Genomic DNA, 27,366 nt, shown 5'->3' on the forward strand with positions numbered 1-27,366 from the left:
GTTGGCATTGGAAATGGGGTGGAGTCTTCTACCGGGACTGAGCCCTTGGCCTGTGAGACCTCACACTATGTCCGGATAGACAGAGACAGAGTTGCACTAAATTATGATAACTTGAGGACACCCAGCTGGTGCTGCAGAATTGCCTGGTCGGGGGGAACCTGCACACGTCAGGCGTCAGAAATGCTGTCAGTGGGGTCCTAGTGTCAAAGTCAAGGGGAAACACACAGGAGGGGGACCGCTGGGTTTTCCCTAATCGGGTGGGAAGCTGTAGGTTTTCCCGCACATGCCCAGGCTCAGCGCTTGCGGCCAGACCTTGGGTCCCCTTCATTTCCACCTTCTTTAGACATTGTTTCTACATGTAACCCCCTCCCATACTGCATCATCATTTTCTGTCCCCTTCTTTCATTTCCCAACAGTGTACAAACAGGCTGCAATTGCACACGAAAACCTGAGTCCTACCCTGACTTCCACCTACCCTCTTGCATTTTTATTTTTCTAGTTCCTTCTCTGGCAAAGCTTTTTCCGAATAGTTTTTGTCTCCACTGTCTCATCTCCCATCTTCTTTTTTAATATCTTCCACTGAGCCTTTGGTTCCCATCACGTCACTGAAGCCACTCTTGTCAAGATCACGGAGGCATCGGTGTGACCCGATCCGACAGGCAACTCTCTATGCTCATTGTCTTCCAGCTTTTGGTAGAAATGAACCTCAAAGCACTGTCTCTTCCTCACATGTGGGGCACCACCCCCAGCCTCTAACACTTCATATGCAGACTATTCCAGCTATTTCTCAGTTTTCTGGTTTCTATGGCTCTGCAGAGCAACGTGCCAACCACGCCTGAGCCTGAGACCCCCGCTGGTTACCACCGCATCCAGAAAGATGCCCCAAGTCCCACACATGGTGGACAGAATTTCTGTGACCCGACCCCTGACCGACTTTCCAATGCCATTTCCTGCCACTCCTGCTCGTTCACGTGATACAGCCACAAAACTTCCTGCTGTTTCTTGAAGACAACACGCTTGTTCACAAACCATGTCTTTTACCCTTGCTGTTACTGAGACAGGGTATTGGCCCCTGCTCTTCCCACACCTGCCTCTTTCTCAACATAATATGTGCTCAAATGTCGCCTCCTCTGCGAGGGTTTCCCCGACCATCCAAGTGTTTCTGTCCCAGATCCACTCTCTTTTCAATTACTCTGCTTGATTTCTCCATAGCATCTTCTAACTATTTGAAATTACGTTGTTAAATTTTCTTTAACAATCCAATTAAAAATAAACAAAATGAAAAATATAATAATATAATAGTAGTGAAAGTGTTAGTTGCTCAGTCGTGTCTGACTCTGTGTGACCCCATGGACTGTAGCCCGCCAGGCTCCTCTGTCCATGGGATTCTCCAGGCCAGAATACTGGAGTGGGTTGCCATGCCCTCCTCCAGGGGGTCTTCCCAACCCAGGGATCAAACTTGGGTCTCCCGCATTATGGGCAGATTCTTTATGTAATATATAAAATATAACATATATAATAATATATAAGATACTCATATTTTATATATAAAATAATACATAATAATAATAAAATAGGTAAAAATTTTCCTACTTGTTCCTGGCTTTCCTCACTAGAACGTGAGCTTTTACAAGATCTTGGACATTCTCTGTCTAGGTTCTCACTGAGCCCTGTGCCGGAACACTGCCTGGTACAGAGTAGGTGCTCAGTAAATATTATTACATGAATAATGTATGAAAGTAACTCAGTCCTTAATCTGAAAAGTGAGATAATGATTAGAAACCTCAGCATGAGTAAATTCAAGTGGATTCTTTGACTGCACTAACATTGCTCTTGATTTTATTGCTTTTGACTGTGGTGGATCTTTTTTTTCTTTCCCAGCCAGGTTGCAATTAGGGAGGAAAAGAGCAAGACGTGTCTCATTACATGCTTTAATGTGTAACATGTTAACATAAACATTAACATGACAAGCCTCATTCCACCAGCTCCCGAAGGAAGAGTGGCATCTGTCATGCTGCATAACTTGTCTCACAGACATCCTGGTCATGTGGGAGTCACTCCTTGCTGTCTGAGTAAGAGCCGCAGTGCAGGTTCCATTTATACTCTGCCCTTCCTTCAGGGAACTTTATCATAATAAGCACGTCTCTATATAAGGTGGGTTGCAATTTTTAAGTCTCTTCTTTTTGGGTGGGGATCTAATTTATCATTTTTACTTTACAACATTGTACTGGTTTTGCCATACATTGACATGAATCCGCCCCAGGTGTACATGTGTTCCCCATCTTGAACACCCCTCCCACCTCTCTCCCCATCCCATCCCTCTGGGTCATCCCAATGCACCAGTCCCGAGCATCCTGTCTCATGCATTGAACCTGGACTGGCGATCTGTTTCACATATGATAATATACATGTTCAATGCCATTCTCTCAAATCATCCCGCCCTTGCCCTCTCCCACAGAGTCCAAAAGACTGTTCTATACATCTGTGTCTCTTTTGCTGTCTTGGATACAGGGTTATCGTTATCATCTTTCTATATGCATTAGTATACTGATAGAAACGATTAGGTACTAGAGGTAAATTCAGGTAATGCACCAGCTATACTCTTGAGTAGTTACTCTAGCAGAACTATCTTCTCAGCACATCTCACTCGAAAAACATACCATACGGTCACGAGATCACATACAACAGAGAGAAAGTGATCTAGGGGTGATATCGGTTGGATAGGAAAAGTTCACCCCTCCTACTGATTCCCCTCCCCCCACTTTATTAACATAGATCATATGTCAAAAATGTTTCTGAGACTCTATGAAAGGTCAGAGGCAAACTTTCTCCTCTTTCTGCAGAGGCAACACCTAGTGGTGAAGAGCCCTCCATGCCTTTCCGAGGCGTCCAAGTCCTTCACGTGAAGACAGAAGGCAACAAGTCTCACCTGGGGTGTGGTTCTCACACCACCACTGTTTTTAGAAACCCTTTTCTTTTGTCCCTATGAAGTCATTCAGAATGGTTTAACCCTTTTGTAGAACGTAACTGGGACAAACAACTTTAGTACTTCTATCAAAAGACTAATAATAAAATGAATAAGTAGTAAGCTATTTTAAGCAAGCAATTCGGAGGGTCGAGCAAGAAAAAGGTGGCATTAAAATTCTGCACCACATTTGAGGCCTTATCTTATTCTTCATGCAAATTCATCATGCTTTATTCATGTGTGTAGCATGCGTTCATATGCGTGTATGCTAAGTTGCTTCAGTCATATCTGACTCTGTGCAATCCCATGGCCTGCAGCCCACCAGGCTCCTCTGTCCATGGGGCTCTCCAGGCAAGAATACCGGAGTGGGTTGCCATGCCCTCCTCCAGGGGATCTTCCTGACCCAGGGACTGAACCCGGGTCTCTTATGTCTCCTGCATTGGCAGGGGGGTTCTTTACCACTAGCGCCACCTGGAAAGCCCCATGTGTAGCATATTATTTCTTAAATATGAAACATGAGAATGCGTGTATTCTTTAAGAAAACCTCCCCAAGTATATACACAATGCAATACATTTCACACGTCACCTGATAAGTTGATACATGATCTTAAAATACATAAACATCAAAGTAAATATATACTTGTCCTCAGTCACTTCCAGGCTTGGATGTTGTTAAGGGGTCTGGGGGCCATCTACCCTCTAGCTCCAGACTATCATTTTAGTTCACTATTTTACAAGGTATTTTATATATTTTTTAAATTGTATGCAGACAATGTACTTTAAGTCTAGAGCAGTTAAGTGAAGATATTGAGTTAAATTGAAGAATACAGATATTCATTAAACAAATATTTACTGACAGCCTCCTATGTGTTTGGCACTATTCTAAGTGCTAGGAGTAACAGGAAACCAGAGAGAATACCTCCTTCTCTTTTGAAGCTTATATTCCACTGAGGAAAAGATGATGAACAAGTGAACAAATACGTATAAAACAAAACGTATTTTTTGTTTTGGATAAGAGCCACGAAGAAAAATGAAGCCAGGGAAGGGGGCATTTGGGTAGGAAAGGGAATGAAGTGACGAGGCAGCCTGTGAAGCTCTGGGCTGGGAGGGTTCAGGGTAGAGGTGGCGGTGGGGTGGAAGCCTGATTGATGGGGTGCAGGAAGGAAAACTGGACAGTAAGATGTGAGGAGCACGTGGAGGCCAGCTCCTGGGGGGGCTCTCCCACCAGGAAAGGAGCAGGAACATGGGAGGTAGCTGGCGGGGATAGGGGGGCAGGGATCATCCCCCAAGGGAACCAGGGGAAGTAGTTTGTGACAAGGATTTGACAGTATGTTTATATGCTGGTGGCAGAACTGATGATGCTGCTGGTGGGCGAGAGAAAAATTTCAGAAGCCAAATCATCGCACGAGGCAAAGAGACGAGAGCTGAGTCCAAACATGAAGGGTTGGTTACAGACTGAACTGTGCATTGTCTCAAGTAGAAGAAACACTATAAATCATTGTGTCGCCGGTATGCAGACATGTCAAAATTGTGAGGATAGTGTTCAGCTTGCTAACATTTGGGGAACTGTTGAGTAGTGCTGAATTTGGGCAGGAAAACTGTTCAATTGAGAGAAATACTCATTGCAAACATGAATTGAGTGCTTAACGCATTTGGCTGTCTACATACAAGGTCATACAATGATCACACACACACACACACATTTATCTGCTTGTCCAGCAGACATTCTCTCCTTGCTTTACAGAGGAAGCCTTAGATTATGGAGGCAGGTGAGCCACTGGAGGCCTCATGGCTAACCGATGGCAACAGGCTCACTCTGGTGCTTTCACTCTATAATCAGTAAGGAGGAAAGAAAAGTCAAATATCAGCCGGCTAGCTCTTTCTCTAGAAATCAGCCTTACACGATCCAGGATGTAGGTTTGGACTTGCTATGGCCACCATCTCCCCACCCCCACCGAAACCCAGGGGCGGGATGTGTCATGAGGTTACCCTGGTTGAGGACACTCGCTTTAGACTTGTTACACCACCCCTCACGCTGGGGGAAGCAACCACAAGCTTCTCTGCTGAGCTGGGCATGTCTGTGCTCTTCTTCTGGGTCAACTCATCGACCAACTGAAATGCCCAGCCGGACTGGGTGGTGAGAAGTCTAAATTGCACCTACATTCGAATCCTCGAGGCAGCTGCAGGCACTGGGCGCCGGGAGGACACGGGCTGAGTTCACACCAGCGCAGCTCCTGGCAGGCCTTCCCGGCTGTGTTCGCAGGGCAGGAGCACGAGAAGTCGTCCCACAGTGGGTAGCAGACGCCTCCGTGGTGACAGGGGTTGGGCTGCGTAGACAGGAAATCACAGGCGTAAGAAGCTCTGGCAGCTAAATGTGGAAAGGAACAAAGCAAGACCCCGTGAATTTGTTCATGCTAATTTCCTCCTTATTTACGTATCGAACATTTTTATATCTGTCGGCTGGTAAGTAGAATAAAAGTTACTGCTACCATCAAGAGGAAAAGGGAAATAAAGAAAAATATGTAATATTGATCTCCTGTAGCACAAGGAAGATTTTTAAAGGTAGAATAATAGTCTCTGTAATTTACAAATTTTTTTTTTTTTTTTTGAACAGAGGAAAATTTATGCGTCGAACCTGGACTGGTCACTTATGATAATATACATGCTACAATTCCATTCTCCCCAATCATTCCACCTTCACCCTCTCCCACAGAGTCCCAAAGACTGTTCTAAATGCCTATGTCTCTTTTGCAGTCTCTTATACAGGGTTCAGGTTACCATTTTTCTAAATTCCATATATATGCGTTAATATACAGTATTGATGTTCTTCTTTCTGGCTTACTTCACTCTGTATAATTGGCTCCAATTTCATCCACCTCATTAAAACTGATTCAAATGCATTCTTTTTGATGGCTGAGAAATACTCCATTGTGTATATGTACCAAAGCTTTCTTATCCATTCATCTGCAGATGGACATCTAGGTTGCTTCCATGTCCTGGCTATTATAAACAGTGCTGCAATGAACATTGGAGTACATGTGTCTCTTTCAATTCTGGTTTCCTCGGTGTGTATGCCCAGGAGTTGTAATTTACAAATTATCAAACACTTTCAATGACACTAATGATCATTTGAGTTAGAGACTTTACCTCTCGTTTCTCCTGGTGAGGAAACTGAGGTCCCTTTCATTGTCCAAGATCCTGTGTGTGCTGTGTGCCTGCTTCAGTGGTGTCTGACGCTTTGCCACCCCATGAACTAGAGCCCACCAGGCTCCTCTGTCCATGGGGCTCTCCAGGCAAGAATGCTGGAGTGGGTTGCCATGCCCTCCTCCAGGGGATCTTCCCATCCCAGGGGTTGAACCTGGGTCTCTTATGTCTCCTGCATTGGCAGGTGGGTTCTTTACCAGTGAGCCACCTGGGAAGCCCTTCCAAGATCCTATCAAAGGCCAAACAGTGAAGCTGGTACTTAGATCCTCTGGGTCCCCACAGAGTGACACCTCCGCCCTCCAGGAGCCCCGCCTCTGAATCAGAAACATACTGTTATCATCTGAGTCCTCATAAGGTTGCTCACAAAGTAATCAAAACAGAAGCACTGACAAAGGCGTTTCTGAGAGCTCCTTCTGCACTTATGCCCAATGCTCTATTAACATGTCATCTAGGGACTTCCCTGGTGCTCCAGTGGTCAAGACTTCACCTTCCAAAACAGGTGGTATGGGTTCAATCCCCAGTCAGGGGGTCAAGATTCCACACGCCTTGAAACCAAAATATAAAACAGAAGCAATATTGTAACAAATTCAACAAAGACTTTAAAAATGGTCCACGTCAAAAACAATCTTAAGAAACATGAAGGAGAGGGTGGGATGATTTAAGAGAATAGCACTGAAACATACATATTACCATATGTAAAACAGCTGGTGACAGTTTGATGCAAGACGCAGGGAACCCAAAGCTGGTGCTCTGTGACAGCCTGGAGAGGTGGGGTGGGGTGGGGTGGAGGGTGGGAGGGGGGTTCAGGAGGAGGGCACACAGCATGGACAAAGTTGGTGTGAACAGTCCTACCTCACACAGGTTGTCTCCGGGACAGCCTTCGGTCACATTGACAAGAACGGCATTGTGGGCTGCGTTGCTCGTTGAATTTGGAAAGAATTCCAGGTTCTCGTTGTTTAGCCTTATATCTTGGATACAGCCTTTGAAGAATCCACCACTAACCTCAGTCTCCTGCCTGTCAGGCAGTCCACCAACGTAGAGGACATCTCCTCTTTGGAGTTTCCACGTAGGAGCAGAAAGGAATCCTAGATTTCGTGACGACTGATACAGTTCAATTTTATTTGGCTTGATTTTCAAAGATACCAAGTGGACGTTTCCGTCGTTGAGAACAAATGTTGCTAGTAATTTGGGAGAACCTGGAGTCAGCATCGCTAGCCTGCCATGCTCTAGCCAGACACGGAGGTACTGGCAAGTGCTGTTTCCCAGAGCTAGGAGCAAGCCAGCCGGACGGCGAGTTCGAACAAACATGGACAGCGTGGGGTCCTCTTCGTCATCCTTGTCAAGATGAAAAGCAGCATATCCGGGAGAGTCATCTTGGCCAAATCTGCCTGCCACATACTCTTTAATATCAAGATAGAGGAGGAGAAACCAAGAAGAAACATCTTAAGACTCAGAAGTAAAAAGCAGCAAAAGATCATATGTACACACACACACACACACACACACACACACACACACATTGCAGTGCATATATGCTGTTGTTTCTCCACTCAGTCGTGTCCAGCTCTTTTGCAACACCATGGACTGTGGCCCGCTAGGTTCCTCTGTCCATGGGATTTCTCAGGCAGGCAAGAATACTGGAGTGGGTTGTCTTTTCTTTCTCCAGGGGATCTTCATGACACAGGGATTGAACCCATATTTCCTGCACTGTCTGGTGGATTCTTTACCACTGAGCCACCAGGGACACCCACAATGAATATACATATATATATATATATATATATATATGCACAAATACAGCCATGTTTTTTAAAGTTCAGGACAGACTTATTCACTAGAATGACATTTTAGCCTGACTTTCTGAACTTGCAGGTTTACTCTATTCTGAGAATAACTAGATTTCAGTGGATAGTTTATAGTTGAGGTCCACTGATCACAAAGAGGAAGAGAAGAGTTCCGCACGGATGAAATTCCACACCTCCTCCTCACTGCCCTGAAGAGGTGGGACTGAAAGGAGGAAGACCAGATACTACTCTGCTCCAACTTGGCTTGGAGAAGTCTGGGGAGCAAGAGCTCTTCCTCCAGGACATGTAAGCAGACTATTTGAGCAATTATGGTCTGTGCTATATGGGGAGCATCCTCAAGCAGGTGGCATTAAACCTATTTATTCATTGCAAAGGACAGAAATCGAGAATAAGTTCTGCAAATCCTCTCTTGGGAAGATAGCCCTGATAATAATAGGAGGTGACGCAGTTGAGCAAAGGAAGAGGCGGACTTTTCTTCCTGTCATCTTTGGTGGGTAAAGGAAAGGCGTGGAGCACAGAGAAGTCGGACAATGCTGAGTTTTGAACTCACCCAACATCTCTTGTGGACAGACAGGTTTCTAATGCACGGCCACAGCGATACTATGGATGTGCCTCACCACAAGAAAACCCCTGAGGGGCATAAATATGAATGGATGCTGACCTTCAAAAGCATCGATGATACAGTAGAAACAAAAGTTTTCGTACTCTTAAAGCTTATATTCCAGCTGGGTAGAGGTTATGCAGTATGTCAGGTGGTGACAGTTTCTTTGGTATACAATAAGTCAAGCAGACAACGGGATTACAGAGAGCTGGGGGTGGGAGTGGCGCCGTCATGTTAAAGGCAGTCGTCAGGAAAGAGCTCTGAGAAGGTACTATTTGAGCAAAACCCCAAAGAAAGGAGAGATGTTATTGCAGAAATGCAGGAAGGAAATGACGGTGGCTTGGATCAGTGGTGATGGTGGAGATGTGGAGAAGTGATCAGATTCTGGAAATGTTTTGGTAGGACCAACAGGATCTTCTGGGGCAAGGTCATCTCCAAGGTGTTTGGTCTAAGTAACTAGAAGAATTGAGTTTCCATTTGCAGAGATGGAGAAGAAAACAGGAGGAATGGATTTGGGGGGCGGGGCGGGATTCCATATTAAATTTAAGATGTCCTATTAGATATGCTGGTGGAAGTGTCTAGTCAGCAGTTAGATACAGAGGTTCAGGGAAGACATTTGGCGCGAGTCATAGTAATTTTGGATTTGCCAGTGTACACATGGCTTTTAAAGCCATGAGACTAGATGCGATCACCAAGAACATGAATCTAGAGAGGGAAGAGAGCCAAGAACTGAGCCCTTAAGCATCAGACATGTAGAGGTAAAGGAGCCGATAAATGAGTAAGGTAGAGAGCCCAGAGAGTGCTGCCCCAGCCTAGGGAGGGAAGGGTCTTCCTGAGGAAAAGCAACGCGAAAGTGAAGCCGTTCAGTCGTGTCTGACTCTTTGCGGCCCCATGGACGGTACAGTCCAGGAATTCTCCAGGCCAGAATACTGGAGTGGGTAGCCTTTCCCTTTTTCAGGAGATCTTCCCAACCCAGGGATCGAACCCAGGTCTCCCGCATTGCAGGTGGATTCTTTCCCAGCTGAGCCACCAGGGAAGCCCAAGAATACTGGCGTGGGTAGCCCATCCCTTCTCCAGCCAATCTTCCTGTAACAGGAAATGAACTGGGGGTCTCCTGCATTGCAGGTGGATTCTTTACTAGCTGAGCCACCAGGGAAGCCTTTCAGGAAGAGGGGGTATTCAACTGTGGTAATAGTTGCTGAGTAATCAAGGCAGTGAGGACTGAAAATTGACTTCAAAATTTGGCAACCTGGAAATCACTGATGCACTTGACAAGGGCATCACCTTATAGATACTACCATCTTCAAGTCTTCACAGCCCCGTCCTGCCCAGATAAACGGCATATTCCAACATATTGAAATGATGTCATATGGTTCCACTGAAGTTTGAACAAAGGTGGGACATATTTTAGTTCAGCTGAACTACAGTGAAACTTGCTCAGGCAACCATCATGTTTGAAGACCTCCAGCATAAAAGGCTGCATTTTCAGAATTCTGTCTTGATTTCTTACAGGATCATTACAGTTTGAATCTGCATTTGGAGACCACATGCTCCAGGGAGCTACAGGCGGCTTTCAAAGCGCACCGTTAGATATAACAGTCCGTTTAAAGAGGCTAACATCTCTGAACACACAGCAGCGCTTTCAAATGAGATAAAATGTTTAATAAGGAAACCTGGCTCTTGAAGTTCCTGAGGTTTGGGAAAATGCACAGAATCGCTCAGCTCAGGGATGGTCCCGGCTGGTCATCCTGGGACGCCTACAGCATCACTTTGTGGATCCAGATTAAAAAGACAGAACACAGAGCGGTTTCTTTCTCTCAGAAGCTCGACTCTTCAGCGGTCCTGTTCGTCTTCAGAAGTCACAAGCACATAGTCAGAGCACGTGATTTAGTACACAATTTTAGAAGCACCTGACGCCATACATGACTCGTCTGGGGACACGGAAAGAATGATTCTTGTATGTGTTGTTGACATATCCTGGAGAGGGATGACAAACACAGCTGAAAAGTAACGTCAAGTTTTAGTGATTGATGGACTGCAACAAGAAGAAATTTACTGAGAATAAATAAAAGCCACTTGGGTCTAAATGCACTTCACTGGTTTAGGGTGGAAGAAGCAGAACTCTGCGGCGCCACCAGCGAGGACAGCTCAGAGTGAGCCTATCACAGAACGCGGCTGCCCAAAGGTCAACGTGATCTCAGGCTGCAGAGCAGAAGAACATTCTCCAGAATGAGAAGGTCACAGCCCAAAGGTCAGTGTGATCTCAGGCTGCAGAGCAGAAGAACGTCCTCCAGAATGAGAAGGTCACAGCCCAAAGGTCAGCGTGATCTCAGGCTGCAGAGCAGAAGAACGTTCTCCAGAATGAGAAGGTCACAGCCCCTTGGCACTCTGCACTCTCAGGCCCATCTAGGAGCCAGATAAGCACATTTAATCCCAAGCAAGAAAGCAGTCAATGGGGCGTCTGAAAACAAGCCCCTAAGGAAAGCATTGGAAGAAGCTGGGTGTGTTTTGCAAGATAGGCATGACGGCCTGGATAGTACAAGACTTGTCTCCAAATATTTGTGTTCTCACGGAGAACACACGTAAGCAAGATTTTTCACTGGCTTCGAGAGTTACAATGCAGCCAATGAATGGAAGGGTAGGTCATCCTACATTATTTCAGGACCAAGAAACAACTTTTAGGGGATTTCTGGGAAGACAGAGGATGAATGGGTTCTCACGCCTGACAGTGAATAAGCAGAGTTTTGGGCCACTACACTTGGTACGCACAACGGTAAAAAATTCAGTCATGGAGTGAAGCCCATCCTACGTCTAAGAAGCTCTAATTCCAAGAGGGTAAGAGTCTCAAAGTTTAGATGTATAACTGAAGATAAAACATATGTCAATTGCCTCTGTTAATGAAACATCCTCTAGAAGGAATGAGATCAGTGATGCGTTATACTGAACAGTATCTTGGAAGCTCCCTGTGACTGACACAGCCAGGATGACAAGATAACACTGATATGGAGCACCAAAAAATGATGCCACAAGGAAGCGCAGACACTTGCAGACAAGTTTTGAGAAAATTTCTCTGAACTCTTTGTATTGAGCCACTTGATTATTTTTAAAAGATCAGCTTTACAATACAGGAAGCCCCTCTGTCTTCCACGTGTAGTCAGCCAGCTAAATTCTCCATCCAGTCTGTCTGTTCCTTGCAATGGGCACCGTGTTTGGGAACCACTGAGCTGGGATCAAGGCCTGGGTGAAGTTCACGTTGTACTTTGTAGCACATCTCCCCCCTCCTGAACATCTATGTACAATGACAAAAGACTCCAGGTTGTCCCGTATAGCCTGCAAGCATCTTCTGTGATGGGAATGAACTCCCCAGAAAACAGTCTTCAAAGATGACAGCAAATCCAGGATACTTTGGGGCTTTCCAGGTGGTGCTAGTGGTAAAGAACCTGCCTGCCAATGTGGGAGACTTAAGAGATGTGGGTTTGATCCCTGGGTCGGGAAGATCCCCTGGAGGAGGGCATGGCAACCCACTCTAGTATTCTTGCCTGGAGAATCCCATGGACAGAAGAGCCTTGTGGGCTACAGTCCACAGGGTCACAAAGAGCTGGACATGACTGAGGGACAGGATGCACACAAGGATGCTTTGAATTTATGACGAAGAGGTGATATCCGAAATACAACTTTTCTTAAAACTTATACCAAGAATTTCAGAAAGAGTAGACTTCACAGAAGTTACTCCCTAAGGAGATACCTTCTGAAGCTTTTTCACGAGGATTAACCAGTTTCAAACAGTGGAGGGGTGGGGACAGCAGGGTGGGGGAGAAGGAACTTGGAGGAAGAGAGGGGACAGGCAACCAACTCAGGAACTGGGCTTCAAGACGCTGAGTTTTCCAAGTTGGGAAAGAAAAAAAAAACAACAACCCAGAACCCATGAGACTGGCATCTCTTGAATCTATTTACCAGGACAGTTAGCATCACTGCAGTCAGTAGTAACCTCGTGGGTCACCGCACTTGGAAGCTGGTCAAAATGACTCCGCATCTGTTTGTTATTTTGTATATGTAGTAAAAATATTGCCTTGGGTCAATTAGATTTTTCTTCAAAAACTGAACATTGCTGCAGTATAATTTCTCCCTTTCTCCCTTAAAAAATATCTCAAAACAACTTGCCATTCCATTTAAAATATTACTTAGAGCTAGTAGATGCCAGACCTCATTGTCAAGCAGGTCCGTGATTTGTAATGAATATTGTGGTCAGGGGGAGACCCATGAATAGTGTCTAATAATTCTCAGCCCTGCATACATGGAGTAGGGTATAGACCAAGGCTGGTTTCAATTTTACTTCATATAAAGCACAGAAGACTATTTACCAGATGTCGTCCTATTTCAAATACCTCTCAAATCTTGGGGTGAATTACAGCTGCACTTCAAAGCAGTCTGTTGCAATTACCTCTCCAACATTTTCAGTGCAAAAGAATCATAATAAAAAGAAACAGGTATATATTGATCACTATCAACAGCAATCTTTGGAACGATGTCGGAAGTGAGGCTTTTGAAGTGCATTTCAAACTCATCTGCTGGAGAAATTAAATCAATTAGTTTATGGCACCTACCCAGTTCCCATGTTGTTACTTTTAAAAAATATTTTCTTTCTTGGACACGTAAGTAGCATACCTGTTTTCTCCAATGCAGCTCTTAAAAATATCTTTGAATAAAATTGGTGGTTTATAAAAGTGTTAAACTGAGGCACGATTTTGGAGCAAGTGTGAACTGCGTAGAAAGGAGGGCAAGAAAGTAACTGTTTCTTAGGAACCTACTACACACGAGCCATTGAGCTAGGACTTGGTATTGACTAGTTCCGTGGCCTATTCTTCCAAAAGACTGCTTCCCTTTCAAGTAAAATTTACAATAAATTTCCGATACACCACAAATGATAAGATTGTAGCAGCATTTTGTAAACACCAAGAAGGAAACCCGCTTGGATGGGAGCTGTGGGCTTAGTTTTCGCTTCTCTGCGTGGCCGAAACCCTGGCGTGGGACGCATTGACTGAGATGGAACTCGTTCACACCCCCAGGCTCCTCCATCTCCCGTCAGCAGGCAGCCAGCAGCAGCGTCCTGCAGGGCCACCACCGTCAGGAGCAGCCTTGCCGTTGAGCCCCCGGCCCCCCGGCCCCCAGCCCCCTCACCTCCGTGACAGCTGCGGCCGTGGTAGGGCCTGTGGCACTCACAGCGGTGACCGAGCCACAGGTTGAGGCAGCGTCCTCTGTTGTGACACGGCTGGCTCTCACACCAGTCCTTTCGGGTGCAGCCCGCCCTGACGTTCAGAGACCGGTCGGATGAGATATTCTCCTCGGTGATGGCATTCGAGTCCAGGTGCACGTCTTGGAGGCAGCCTATGAGCGAAGGTGCGGATGGTATCTTATAGACGTTAAGCAGAGCATCACCACTGTGGGCTCTTCCTTCTGGCAAACCCCCAAAAAAGGAGTTCTGGAGAGCACACGCTGATGACCCATCACGTTCAAACGGAGAAGGAGCCCTAGCGATGCATGGCTCCAAGCAAGGGTGATCACGTAGGGCGAGGGTCACAGCCTCTGCAAACGTCGCCTCCACCGTGTGCCACCCTCCGTCACTGGTGTCATGGGGGATGAGCAGGACCACCTTCGGCCGATCGCCAACTTGAACGGTCAAGTGAACAAAGCCAGCCAGCACCTCCAGCATCACAAACGTGTCCTGGTCACCCCGGAAGAGCAGCAGGGCTGCTGGCTGGACGGTCTGGAACCTGAGGGCTATAGTACAGCCTGAGTTCCGGGCTGGAGCTAAGCCACTTGAGACCCACAGGAAGCCATTGCCCTCAAAGGACAGCGTGGTGGCCGTTCCACACCGTGACCCGGTGTAGCCAGGGGGACACAGGCAGTCAAATCCATGCCGGCCGTCGTGGATGTGGGGGACGCACGTCCCGTTGTTTAGACACGGATGATCGGCACAGCCCAGGAGAGTATCAGAGCAGTCCCTGCCTCCATAGATGACTCCAGAACGGGGATCAAATGGGCAGTGGCAAGTGTAACCCTCAGGCGAGTTCTCACAGGTGCCCCCGTTGCGGCAAGGGCTGGACGAGCACTCGGCCACGTCCTCTTCACAGTGGACTCCTGTTCAAGGACAGAGAACAGACCTGAGTTACATACAGTCAGATCCAACACAGACGCCTCATGTCATCTTCATGTGGAATCTTGCGGAGGGGCAGACGGGCTCAGGTTTAGGGCTGAAACAGGAAGTGTGAATCGTGATCGAGGATGCTATCATTCTGCCTGTGAGGTGCATGGAAGGGCTGTCACAGCAAGCCTGGAATTCTTCCTCTAGAAATCGGCTCCTTGCCATGTAGAGTGGCTGACTCAAATGATCACCGACAGACATATATGTGACACTGAATATCATAACAATTTTTAAAGAGAGAGATTGCTATTGGGATCAAATCTAGACACAAACTATTTGTTTGGGGACTTAATTCCCAGATATGGTTTATGCCACCCTGGGCTGCTAATTTCACTCTGTTCTACTGGGAAACAGCGATTTGCCTTCTCCATTTTTGGCAACTCCCCATAATCCCTCGGGGCTTCCCTGGTGGCTCAGATGGTAAAGAATCTGCCTGCCAATGCAGGAGATGCGAGTTTGATCCCTAGGTCAGGAAGGTGCCCTGGAGAAGGAAATGGCAACCCACTCCAGTATTCTTGCCTAGGAAATCCCATGGACAGAGGGGCCTGGCCGACTACAGTCCACAGGCACGCAAAGAGCTGGACATGACTCATCAACTAAAGAACAAGAACATAATCCCTAGACACACAGACAGTGCAGACGCCTCTCTCTGTACAGGCTTCTGAGGAGAACAGAGGGTCCCCTCTCCTGTTCACCACGACTCTAGTATAAACTGTGAAATCTATCCAACCACAAGCCCTGGTTTCTAGCTTCTTCACTTTCTTTTACTCTTTTTCCTGACTCTCAAGTCAAAAAAAATTTTGAAACCTAATTAGAGAACTCATTAAATGAATTCTAATAGAATTCTAATAGAATTAATTTAATCCAAGTAACAAAAATAAACATAACACTTTATAAGAGTGATGGTTGTTGCTTTTTAATGAAGTTCAAATGAATGAAAGGTGCTGACAGAAACTGACATGTGTATAGCACTTACGCAGTTTTGCCAACACCGTCATCCACATTATGTGTCTGTGCTTACTGAAAGATCCCGAGGTCTTCAGGGCAGATGGGCTTAGCTCTCTTTCAGAGACAGCTTTGAAGCTTAGAAAGACTGGTATCTAAATTCCAAAGCACTTATACAATCGGGTTTTTAAAATGCAATGGAACACTTTCTCTTTTCAATTGATAAGTTAGTGCATTCCTGTTTATTTTTATTACTAACATGTCTGTCTAACTTTCCCAATGAACTCCATGCCTAAATGCCTGCTTTTTAAATTTACTCATAGGCTCCCATATTGATAAAGCTGGGTTTGAATCCCAGCTAAAGTAGTGAGCAGGTTACATTTACTTTTTGTGTCTAGGTCTTGGGATCTACAAAACGGGGTTAATAATAGTACCTGCAGCACAGGGCTTTTTAAACATTGAGTTAAGACACATCGGATGCTCAAATATTGCTTGATATATAAATAACTACTCCATAAGTGTAGGCTGTAATTAAAGCATAGGAACAAAAGGAATTATTCTCTGATGACAAAATCAAGGAGCACTATCATCATTGAGAGAAATTATTCAGAAAGTGGAGGCATATGGAGCAACTGACAAACCGCACACCCCTCCATAGTGAGAGATCTGCTGGGGCAGCATGTTAGGCTGCAGTCTCATGCTTCATGAGCGAAGGGAAACTGTTTGATTCGACAGTGCATGTCTAAGCCACAGCAAGATGCCTGCACCATGCTTGGCGCTTGGAAATTGATTTCTGAATGAGTTGACTGATGATGACCATTGTAAGCTGACTAAAACGTTCATACTGAATTTATCCTGATCTAATCCAAAGCCCAAAGCACTCTTTTTGTGTCTATTTTCAGGTAAATTTACCCGATGTTAATCTGTGCCCTCGGCCACTTAGGCACCATATGTTTAGACCCTCGACTGAACCCTATTGTACTTATATTTTACTCTACTTGGATTGCTTTCATATAGTTTTGTTAATCCAAAAGTACTTCAAGCTCCATGAAAAGAGGGAACATATCACAATCTTGGAGCCTCCAACAGTCCCTGCACAGGGCTGAGCAAGTATGTGTTATAAAAAAAAAACGGATGAGTAGACAAAGTAAAACAAAATCAAACAGATTTGTTTGTTATAGAATCATCCTAGATTTCCTCTTCTTGGGCTCTAAAATCCCTGAAGGTGGTGACTGCAGCCATGAAATTAAGGCAATTGCTTCTTGGCAGGAAAACTATGACAAGCCTAGACAGCATATTAGAATGCAAAGACATCACTTTGCCAACAACGTTCCGTAATAATCAAGGCTATGGTCTTTCCAGTGGTCATGTATGGATGTGAGAGCTGGACCAGAAAGAAAGTAGAGCACTGAAGAACTGATGCTTTTGCATCGTGGTGCTGGAGAAGACTCTTGAGAGTCACTTCAATAGCAAGGAGGTCAAAGAGGTCAATCCTGAAGGAAATTAACCCTGAATATTCATTGGAAGGACTGATGCTGAAGCTGAAGCTCTAATTCTTTGGCCACCTGATGCGAAGAGCTGGCTCACTGGAAAAGACCCTGATGCTGGGAAAGACTGGAGGCAGGAGAAGGAGGTGGCAGAGGATGAGATGGTTGGATGGCTTCATCAATTCGATGAACAAGAACTTGGACAAACTCCAGGAGATAGTGAAGGACAGGGAATCCTGGCATGCTGCAGTCCATGGGGTCACCAAGAGTCTATCATAACTTGGTGACTGAAAAAACAATCAAAAATCATCCTTATGGGTAACAGAGAGCTGACATAGGAATTACAGGCTATATTCTAAAGGAGAGCTCTAATGCAAGTTTCATTTAACTGAACTTAAAACAAGTTCTTCTAAAACTTCATTGTTAGAAGATATTTTACTTAGATTTGACTTTCACAGGATTTTGAGCACAGAAAAAATTAATCTGCAAGCTTTTAATGAAGAGGAATACTGAACAACTCATGAGTTATAAGCAAAGTGAAACACCTTGTTCCCACCCATTGTGCCTTTCAACATATTTAATGGAGTGGTGGTAAAAGCTTGGGTAAAATCTCCAGCAGACTCCAAGGCTTCTCTGCTCAGCCTTGAGTAATAATAGTATTAAGGTCACATTTTAAACACCTATGCTAAATAGTCATAAGAACCATGAAGTCTTAGTACATTTCAGAGTTGAATCCTCTTTCTCCGTCTGCTAGGTGGACTTCAGGCTGCCTTGGAAATGACTTGAGGAGTTCTCCCTTCTTTTTCCCTCCACTCCACCCCCCTACCCTTCTAGACTTCTGCCTGAGTGTCAGAGGGTTCAGAAGGTATGCCCTGCGGGTGCTGGTGGTGGATGCTCCATGCTCCCTGAAACTGGCAGGTGCTTTACGGGAACTTTTATTCCAGGGGCTTGTTGCTGGGTCCTTGGTCTCCGTTGTTCCAGTGAAGACCCCAGAGAGCTGCCAGCAGGCCTTGCTCTCAAGTTGCCCCTCCACCAGCCCCTTTCCCATGGATTTCCTGAGATTTACTCCACTTCACCCCCTCGGTCTGTCCATTGGTGTTCCTGAACCTTCTAAGAGGGACCAGGACCCACTTCACACTGGCCACTGGCTGACACCCCTCCCGTGATTCTTCAAGAACCCCAGGTCCATGGGCTCTGCTTCGCAAGTGGAGGGGAAGCAGGTCGCTGCCCAGCCCAGCCCAGCAGCATCCCCATCGCCCTCCTCTTCTCCTGTGGCCCCAGGCATGCCCTTTCACCTCCAGGCTACTCAGGTAGGTGGAGAATCTAGGCTAAGTTGCCGCTCCTGCTCTTCCCACAGATTGTGTGAGACTGCAGCCTCCTTGGAGCCACTCTGGCTGGCTGTGATGAGAACATAACCCCCAACCTGGCATGCGAGGGCTGGGCTCCCACTTGGCATAGCGGCCAGTTTCTCCAGAGAAGTCTCTGCACAGACTCGCTCCTCCAGGCTGCCTCCTGGGCGCTTTCACAGAACCTTGAAATGGGCCTCAAGTCTGTCACGTCTTGATTCTGACATTCTGCGCTACAGTCTCTCAAAATTCATGTTGGTTCCTGAAGCAGCTCTGTCTTGACCCATTCTGACGTGCTGTGCTAAGTCACGCCTACTCTAAGGAGTGGCATGCTGCTAAGCTGCGTCCGACTCTTTGCAGCCCGCCAGGCCCCTCCATCCATGGGACTCTTCAGACAAGAACACTGGGTTGGGTTGCCATGCCCTCCTCCAGGGTATCTGCCCAACCCAGGGATCAAACCCAGGCCTCTTACGTCTCCTGCATTGGCAGATGGGTGCTTTACCACTAGTGACAGCTGGGAAGTCTTTTTTGACCCCTTAGTTGAAGTTTCAATTTACCATTTCCTTAAATTTTTAGGATATTCTGAGCCCCACAGAGGATTGTGAGAGGCACAGAGCGGAAGACACACAGCAGGCCTCAATATGCTCACGGCACAACGGAGTCAGAAAACTTGTCTTTATGCAAATGCAGAGAATGCACTGCTTATAGCAGGTTCTCAAAGAATGTATGGAAAATGAGTGAGGAGCACACTAGGAGAACATTTGAGAAGATTTAGCCAAGACAGACTTATTTTCTTGGGCTCCAAAGTCACTGTGGATGGTGACTGCAGCCATAAAATTAAAAGACACCTCCTCCTTGGAAGAAAAGCTATGACAACCCTAGACAGGGTATTAAAAAGCAGAGACATCACTTTGCTGACAAAGGTCCACATAGTCAAAGCTATGGTTTTCCCAGGAGTCATGTGCAGATGTGAGCGTTGGACCATAAAGAAGACTGAACACAAAAGAATTGATGCTTTCGAACTGTGATGCTGGAAAAGACTCTTGAGAGTCCCTTGGACTGCAAGGAGATCAAACCAGTCCATCCTAAAGGAAATCAACCCTGAATATTCATTGGAAGGACTGATGCTGAAACTGAAGCTCCAATACTTTGGCCACCTGATGCAAAGAGCCAACTCATTGGAAAAGACCCAGATGCTAAGAAAGCTTGAGGGCAGGAGGAGAAGGGGGCGGCAGAGGATGAGAAGGTTGGATGGCATCATCGACTCAATGAACATAAATTTAAGCAAACTCCAGGAGACAGTGAAGGTCAGGGAAGCCTGGGGTGCTGTAGTCTACAGGGTTGGAAAGAGGTGGACATGATTGGGTGACTGACCAACAAGCCAGGTTTTAAGGAAAAAGCAGTGAATGAGAGATTGTTATAAATCTTTAGTTGTGAAAATAAAAATTTTAAATTAAATCAATCAATAAATATCGATTACATATCTACTGCATATAAAAAACACTGTGGATAACATGGAATAAAAACTGACCCCCGCTCTCATTACTTTAATGGGAAAATAAGACAAATGTGTAAAAAATTAATTGAAAGTGTAAATTAAGACAACATTAGTGAGAACACTGAACAGGGTATGATAGATTCCAAGTGAATCGTATGAACAACGGCTGCTCTGGAGAGAGAGCGATCTTCAGGAGGGGCTGGATTGGGAAGATTCTGTAGGCAGAATTTAAGACAGGTTTTCAAGTATGGATCAGATTGGCAAAGACACATGCAGACTTAACCGAATCAACAAAAACTGTTTCATGGAAAACCATTAGACGTTTAGAGGTGACAGTGCGCTTGGCAATCTAGTTGGCATGGAGGATTTATGCAGGAAAAGCAAGTTAGAAAGATTAAATGTAGCCAGATTGGAGAAGGTCTGGCATTGAGGGCATTTTGTTTCAATTAATTAATGAATTAATTGTTGGAAGGCAATGCGGATTAAGCTGGCAGTTGTTGAATGGAAGGCCAACTTGATTTCTCCTAAAGACCCATCCCACGGGATCTGTACCAGAGTGAAATGGGGAGAAAGCAGGGACAGGAAGGCGTGGGCAGTTGTGAGAACCACCCACACCTAAGATTATGAGGGCCTGGGATCAGACACTTACTTCTCTATCATTAGTCTCCTTTCATTTATCTTTGGTCAGCACGTAAGTACAGAGCGATATTTCTTTATGGTTGCTTACTGTATTTTATCTTGCAACTCCTAAAATTTATAGATTTACTCTTTCACAAAATAACTACAAATCACTTGATCTGTGTTGTATGTGTTTCCTTTAAATATAAACTAGAAAAAACTAGTTTTAGATTTTACTACCATCATGGGGAAAAAGAGAGAGAAAGTCTGTATTTAGGTCAATAGTCTGAAGAAAGTAAGACGAATTAGATATTAAAAGTAGAAAGGTAATTTATGCTTTCACTTTGCTTAATATCTGTTCTATTGACATCTCCAACATAAAATAAGGTTAGACATATTTATTTCATGAACCTAGAAAATTAAAAAGGGAAGAGAGACGGAAACTTCTTTTATTGGCTATTTGATTGGCTTGGCAAAGAATATCTGCTGTCAGTCAAGATAAAAGGATTAAGGAATATTTGTGGGATTACCTGTGTCATTCAGTCTTCTTAATGGGTATTTTAGTTGACAATGAATTGGTTATGTAGGTCCTTGTATTTACAGTACGAGGTGGGTTGCTTAAAGCTGTCATGTTGTTTATGTGAAGTCTATTCATTTAATTCAAAAAGGTCACTTCCTTTTATTTCTCTAAAATTCTTTTATTTGAATATCTGATTCTATGATAAGATTGTATTTAAAAAATAATCAAGATAGGGAAAATTAATATTATCTGGAATATCCCATATTTACATAAGAATAAATTATATTCATGGATAAAAAGGGCATAGACTTTATGTTTAATATAAATATCATGAACTGTTAAATGACCCTTTGCTATATTCCCACTTTACAGAAAGTCATAGCTAATGAAATCTCTAATAGAAAATTATTTCTACAAAAACTTATCTACAAGTAAGTTTCATCTTTATTTTAAATGACTCAGCTGTTTTCTTTATTTTAATAAATGGAAATCAAGAAAAAATGAAAGTTCAAGGACTTGTGCCCAAGTATTCCCTGTACTCATTACTTTCTGTTACTCAAAACTCATAGTTTTTAGTTGATAGTAATCTCTAATATAGCATTAACACTAATTGCTAAATAACCATCTTAAACACGGTAACAATGGTACCAATCACTTTATACAAGTAATAAGAAAAGAGCGAGTTACCTATGAGCATTGCCATTAAAATGTGAAAACCTTGTGTCCTGGCTCCAAACATTTTCCTGTAGAAAAAGGGATATCCATCCAAACACCTACTAGGTTGACAGGACCAGTTTCTGATGATTTTCTACCATTTTCCAAAAGTGTGTCAGCTTCTTCCTCTAGGCAGAGGCTGTGGGACTTAGTCTGGGGGCTGGATCAGTGGGCTTAGTGTGAGACCCATTTGCGCTGCTTACCAAGCAGACTTGTTGCAGTATTAGTCTCTCCTTAGTCCGGGCGCCGCCCCTTTCTAAGTCCCAGGAACAAATGTTAACAGGAACACTGCCACTTCTGTCACAGAAGGATGCGTTTGGGGGGCTTGACAGACAGACTGGAATTTTTGGTAACTTCTATCATGGACCATTAGAGATCGACTTTATTTTTTCTTCACAACAATGAAAATGGCTTTGTTTTCATTTTTTCCCCTATTTTGCTTTTGAATAGCAGTAAAGAAATTTATGGCAGCTTCAAATCTATTGAACGTCTATGCAGGGCACTGGCAAAGAGAAACTAAGGAAACAGCAGGGGTTTTCATCAGACTTAACAGATTGTGGCCAGTTATTTGTGTGATGCTCCCAGGCTTAAATTCCACTTCTCTGTGGAAAAAAAAAAAAAAGACTATGTTCTGTTCGTCTTAAATATAATGGCATTTGATGCTGTGCAATAGGACAATTTGAATAGGTGAGGTGTTTGGGACATACTTAGAGGAACGGGTGCTTGACGGTTTTGTTTTGCTCTTTTTTTAACATACCTGAGGAACTACAGAGGTTTCACCCCAGCAAAACAGGCTGAGACCTCACCAAGTGCCACAGAACTGCCTCGGTGCCTGAAACCCTTACCACTAGAGCAATTTCTGTAGGCTGAGGTCTGGTCTCTTAGAAGATTGAAAAGATGAAAATATGACTGCCTCACGTCACGAGGCAGCCATCAGTGCCTTCTCATCGGTACAAGCTTAAAAACCTGCCAGGGGGCTTCTCTGCTGACTCGGTGGTAAAGAATCCGTCTGTCAGTGCAGGAGACAGGGATTCAACCCCTGCTCTGGGAGGTTCCCACATGCCACGGAGCCACAAAGTCCGTACGCCACAACTACAGAACCTGTGCTCAGAGCCCAGGAGCTGCCACTCCTGAAGCCCAAGCCGCTGCAATGAGAAGCCCACACGCCACAACCAGAGGGTAGCCCCTGCCTCTTGCCACAACTAAAGAAAAGCTTGCATAGCAGCGAAGACCCGGCAAAGCCAAAATTAAATTTAAAAAGCTATTTTTAAAAAGTCTGCCATGGCTCTGAGTCAGAGAGGCTGTGCTGCAAACCAGGTGATAGGGCAAAAGTCACTGCGACAGTATATTTCTTCACTCGGTTATCTGTTCGCCCTTTCAGCTGTGCTGGGTGAAGGCGCACCACTCATCCTTCACTCATTCATCCTTTTAACAGGTGCTGCAAATGGGATGTGAGCAAAAGGAGCCTTGGCTCTGCTTCACGGAGGGAACACGGGTTACCCGAGTTTACAGCCCCAGGGAAGGCTGGGCAGAAGGGGGTCTTGGGGACCATAGACCAAGTTAGCCCATTGGGGCTAGAGGAGAGGGTGCGGTGCAGAGGAGAAGCAACATATTCAGAGTTCTGATCAATGGATCAGCTCAGAGAGAAGTTTCCAGCAACCATCAGGGAGCCAGAATAATGAAATAGAATAAACAAAGAGCAGGAGCCTTGAAAACGGATTTTCAAAAGCCAACTTTGATACTTACTAGGCTATGAGAACTCGGGCAGGCTTCCCAGGTGGCGCCGTGGTAGAGAACCCACCTGCCAATGCAGGAGACACCAGTGACTGGGCTTTGACCTGTGAGTCAGGAAGAGCCCCTGGAGAAGAAATGGCAACCTGCTCCAGTATTATTGCCTGGAGAATCCGGTGGACAGAGCAGCCTGGTGGGCTACAGGCCATGGGGTCCGAAAAGAGTGGAACACGACTGAGCATGCACATGTGTACATGCAGGGGAACTCAGGCAAGTAGCTATTTTTTAAGCTAAAGCTAATGTATGAATTGGACATAATAAAGCCTATTAAGCAGTTATTTCTGTGTGAGCAAAATGAGAACTATAAATGCTTGGGGCATAGTAGTATTTTGAAAGAATTTCAATAATTTGTGTGTGTGTAACGGATAAGTAAACTTGACTATAAATGACTGGAACTAAAATGTAGAAGGCGTGCTGACCAAATTTGCAGGCAATGTGAACTTGTTCGAGATAAGGACTCCTCTGAGCCAGAAATGATGGTCCAACCCAACAGCTGTTTCCCTGCACACCTCACCCCCTTCCTTAAGGGCAGAGATGACAGACTCTCTCACATCCTCCTTCACAGCTGGGCCATGGGCATGTGACCCAGTCCTGGGCAACGGAACCTGAGGAGGCTCTGCTAGGGGGCCTCTTCAAAGGGCTTCCCTTCCTAACATGAAAAGATATGCGGCGGTCCTCTGATATTGTCTAGTACAGATATGTTCTGTGGCTGTCACAGTGGAAGATAGTATCCAGGGCAAAGAAAATGATAATCCTTCTGAAACGCCAGATTTCTAATGCTTTTAATCCTTTCAGTTCAGTTCAGTTGCTCAGTCGTGTCCGACTCTGCAATCCCGTGGACGGAAGCACATCAGGCTTTCCTGTCCATCACCAACTCCTGGCGCTTGCTCAAACTCATGTCCATCGAGTCAGGGATGCCATCCAATCATCTTATCCTCTGTTGTCCCCTTCTCTTCCCGCCTTCAATCTGTCCCAGCATCAGGGTCTTTTCCAGTGAGTCAGTTCTTCGCATCAGGTGGCCAAAGTATTGGAGTTTCAGCTTCAGCATCAGTCTTTCCAATGAATATTCAGGACTGAGTTCCTTAAAGATGGACTGGTTGGATCTCCTTGCACTACAAGGGACTCTCAAGAGTCTTCTCCAACACCACAGTTAAAAAGCATCAATTCTTCGGACCTCAGCTTTCTTTAGAGTCCAACTTTCACATCCATACATGACTACTGGAAAAACCATAGACGGACCTTTGTTGACAAAGTAATGTCTCTGCTTTTTAATATGCTATCTAGGTTGGTCATAGCTGTTCTTCCAAGGAGCAAGTGTCTTTTAATTCCATGGCTGCAGTCACCATCTGCAGTGATTTTGGAACCCAAGAATATAAAGTCTATCACTGTTTCCATTGTCTCCCCATCTATTTGCATGAAGTGATGGGATTGGATGACATGATCTTAGTTTTCTGAATGTTGAGTTTTAAACCAACTTCTTCACTCTCCCCTTTCACTTTCATCAAGAGGCTCTTTAGTTCTTCTTCACTTTCTGCCATAAGGGTGGTGTCATCTGCATATCTGAGGTTATTGATATTTCTCCCGGCAAACTTGATTCCAGCTTGTGCTTCATCCAGCCTGGCATTTCAATGCATATAAGTTAAATAAGCAGGGTGACAATATACAGCCTGGACAAACTCCCTTCCTGATTTGGAACCAGTCTGTTGTTCCATGTCAGTTCTAACTGTTGCTTCTTAACTGGCATACAAATTTCTCAGGAGGCAGATCAGGTGGTCTGGTATTTCCATCTCTTTCAGAATTTTCCACAGTTTGTTGAGATCCACACAGTCAAAGGCTTTGGCATAGTCAATGAAGCAGAAATAGATGTTTTTCTGAAACTCTCTTGCTTTTTCAATGATCCAGCGAATGTTGGCAATTTGATCTCTGGTTCCTCTGTCTTTTCTAAATCCAGCTTGAACATCTGGAAGTTCACAGTTCATGTACTGTTGAAACCTGGCTTAGAGGGTTTTGAGCATTACTTCACTAGCATGTGAGATGAGTACAATTGTGTGGTAGTTTGAGCATTCTTTGGCATTGCCATTCTTTGGGATTGGAAAGAAAACTGACCTTTTCCAGTCCTGTGGCCACTGCTGAGTTTTCCAAATTTGCTGGCATGTTAAGTGCAGCACTTTCACAGCATCATCTTTTAGGATCTGAAATAGCTCAACTGGAGTTCCATCACTTCCACTAGCTTTGTTCGTAGTGATGCTTCCTAGGGCCCATTTGACTTTGCATTCCAGGATGTCTAGCTCTAGGTGAGTGGGTAGCCTTTCCGTTCTCCAGGGGATCTTCCCAACTCAGGGATTAAACTCAGGTCTCCAGCTTTGTGGATGGATTCTTTACCAGCTGAGCCAGTAGGGAAGCCCTTGAATCCTTTAATAGGAATTGTTATAAGAAGTACATTTCATAAGGAAATCTAATATAAATCAATTCCTTGAAACCATGTTGTTAGAGAAATTCTTGAAGAAAATAGGGACGTTTAACCCAGAGAAAAGCAGGCACTAGGGAACATCAGAAGGTCTGCGTGGAGCTGTCAGTCCAGCCTGTAAAACTGTCTTTTTTGTTTGGTGCTACCAGGGACAAGTGGCACCAGCGGTAAGGTGCCACAGGATGCTACGCTTGCGCTCACTATGCAGAGTCTCCTGGAAATCAATGCTGAGGTGCGTAGAATTAGTTGTCTTGAAAGACAGGAAGTTTCCTGACCTTGAAGATGTGCGCATTTAGAAAGGATCACCATGCAGGGTGAATGCTACACAGAAAATTGAAGAAAAGATGGGTTATGGAGTCCAGCGGCCTCTAAGGACTCTTCTAGCCCTGAGAGTCTATCCTCCTTTAGAAAGAAATGATGTGTTGTAAGCATCACTGCTAAGTAAATAACATGAGAAGAGACTTCCTCAGCAGAGCACGCTGAATACAATAAACGTCACGGTTTTTACAATCTGTTTAAAAGGACAGAGTAGTAGGTTCCTTAGCAGGCTTCTAAGTTTACAGGTCCAGCTCCTTCTGGGGTCTTATCAACACTGTTTGTCTTGTCAAAACCTCCTACCTCCATTTTTACTTGCTTATGAGAACAATGAAGTTTTTTTTAAAATATATCTCCATAATTTATTCTATGTTGATTATAGTTAAATTTCACTTTTCCAGAGGTCACCAGAAATGATCTCAACCAGCCAGAACACAATCATGAAGATATATTCTAAAAGTGTCTATGTTTAAAAAACAGAGATTGCAAAGTTAATTAACTGTACCCGCAAACCCTTGTTCACCAGTTGTTATTATTTTGTGTTAGTTGCTCAGTCGTGTCTGACTCTTTGTGACCACATGGACTCTAGCCAACTAGGCTCCTCTGTCTGTGGGATTCTTCAGGCAAGAATACTGGAATGGATTGCCAAGCCCTTCTCCAGGGGATCTCCCTGACCCAGGGATCAAACCTGTGTCTCTTATGTCTCCGGCAGTGGCAGGTGGGTTCTTTACCACTAGCGCCATTATTTTAGACACAATTATTATTTTAGACACACCTTCTGATGTGCCGAGTACCTGCTTTTTCCTGGGTTAAACTTCCTTCAGTCAGTCAGTCAGTTCAGTTGCTCATGTCCGACTCTTTGCGACCCCATGAATCGCAGCACGCCAG

At 44.8% G+C, this 27,366-nt stretch overlaps 1 protein-coding gene across 1 annotated transcript in view; it reads right to left on the reverse strand.

Annotated features, from left to right (window-relative positions):
- CRB1 (crumbs cell polarity complex component 1) overlaps window positions 1-27,366 on the reverse strand; it is a 141,405-nt gene that overhangs the window by 40,555 nt on the left and 73,484 nt on the right. Inside the window, exons 5-7 of the mRNA XM_088845225.1 lie at window positions 13,754-14,713; window positions 7,022-7,569; window positions 5,127-5,292 (exon numbers count right to left, since the gene is read on the reverse strand). Coding sequence (XP_088701351.1) covers window positions 5,127-5,292; window positions 7,022-7,569; window positions 13,754-14,713 — 1,674 coding nt within the window. The remainder of the gene's footprint in view (window positions 1-5,126; window positions 5,293-7,021; window positions 7,570-13,753; window positions 14,714-27,366) is intronic.

The sequence above is a fragment of the Moschus berezovskii genome, chromosome 17, assembly GCF_049115385.1.
Source record: "Moschus berezovskii isolate FMDL1 chromosome 17, NW_MosBer_1.0, whole genome shotgun sequence".
Taxonomy (NCBI): domain Eukaryota; kingdom Metazoa; phylum Chordata; class Mammalia; order Artiodactyla; family Moschidae; genus Moschus; species Moschus berezovskii.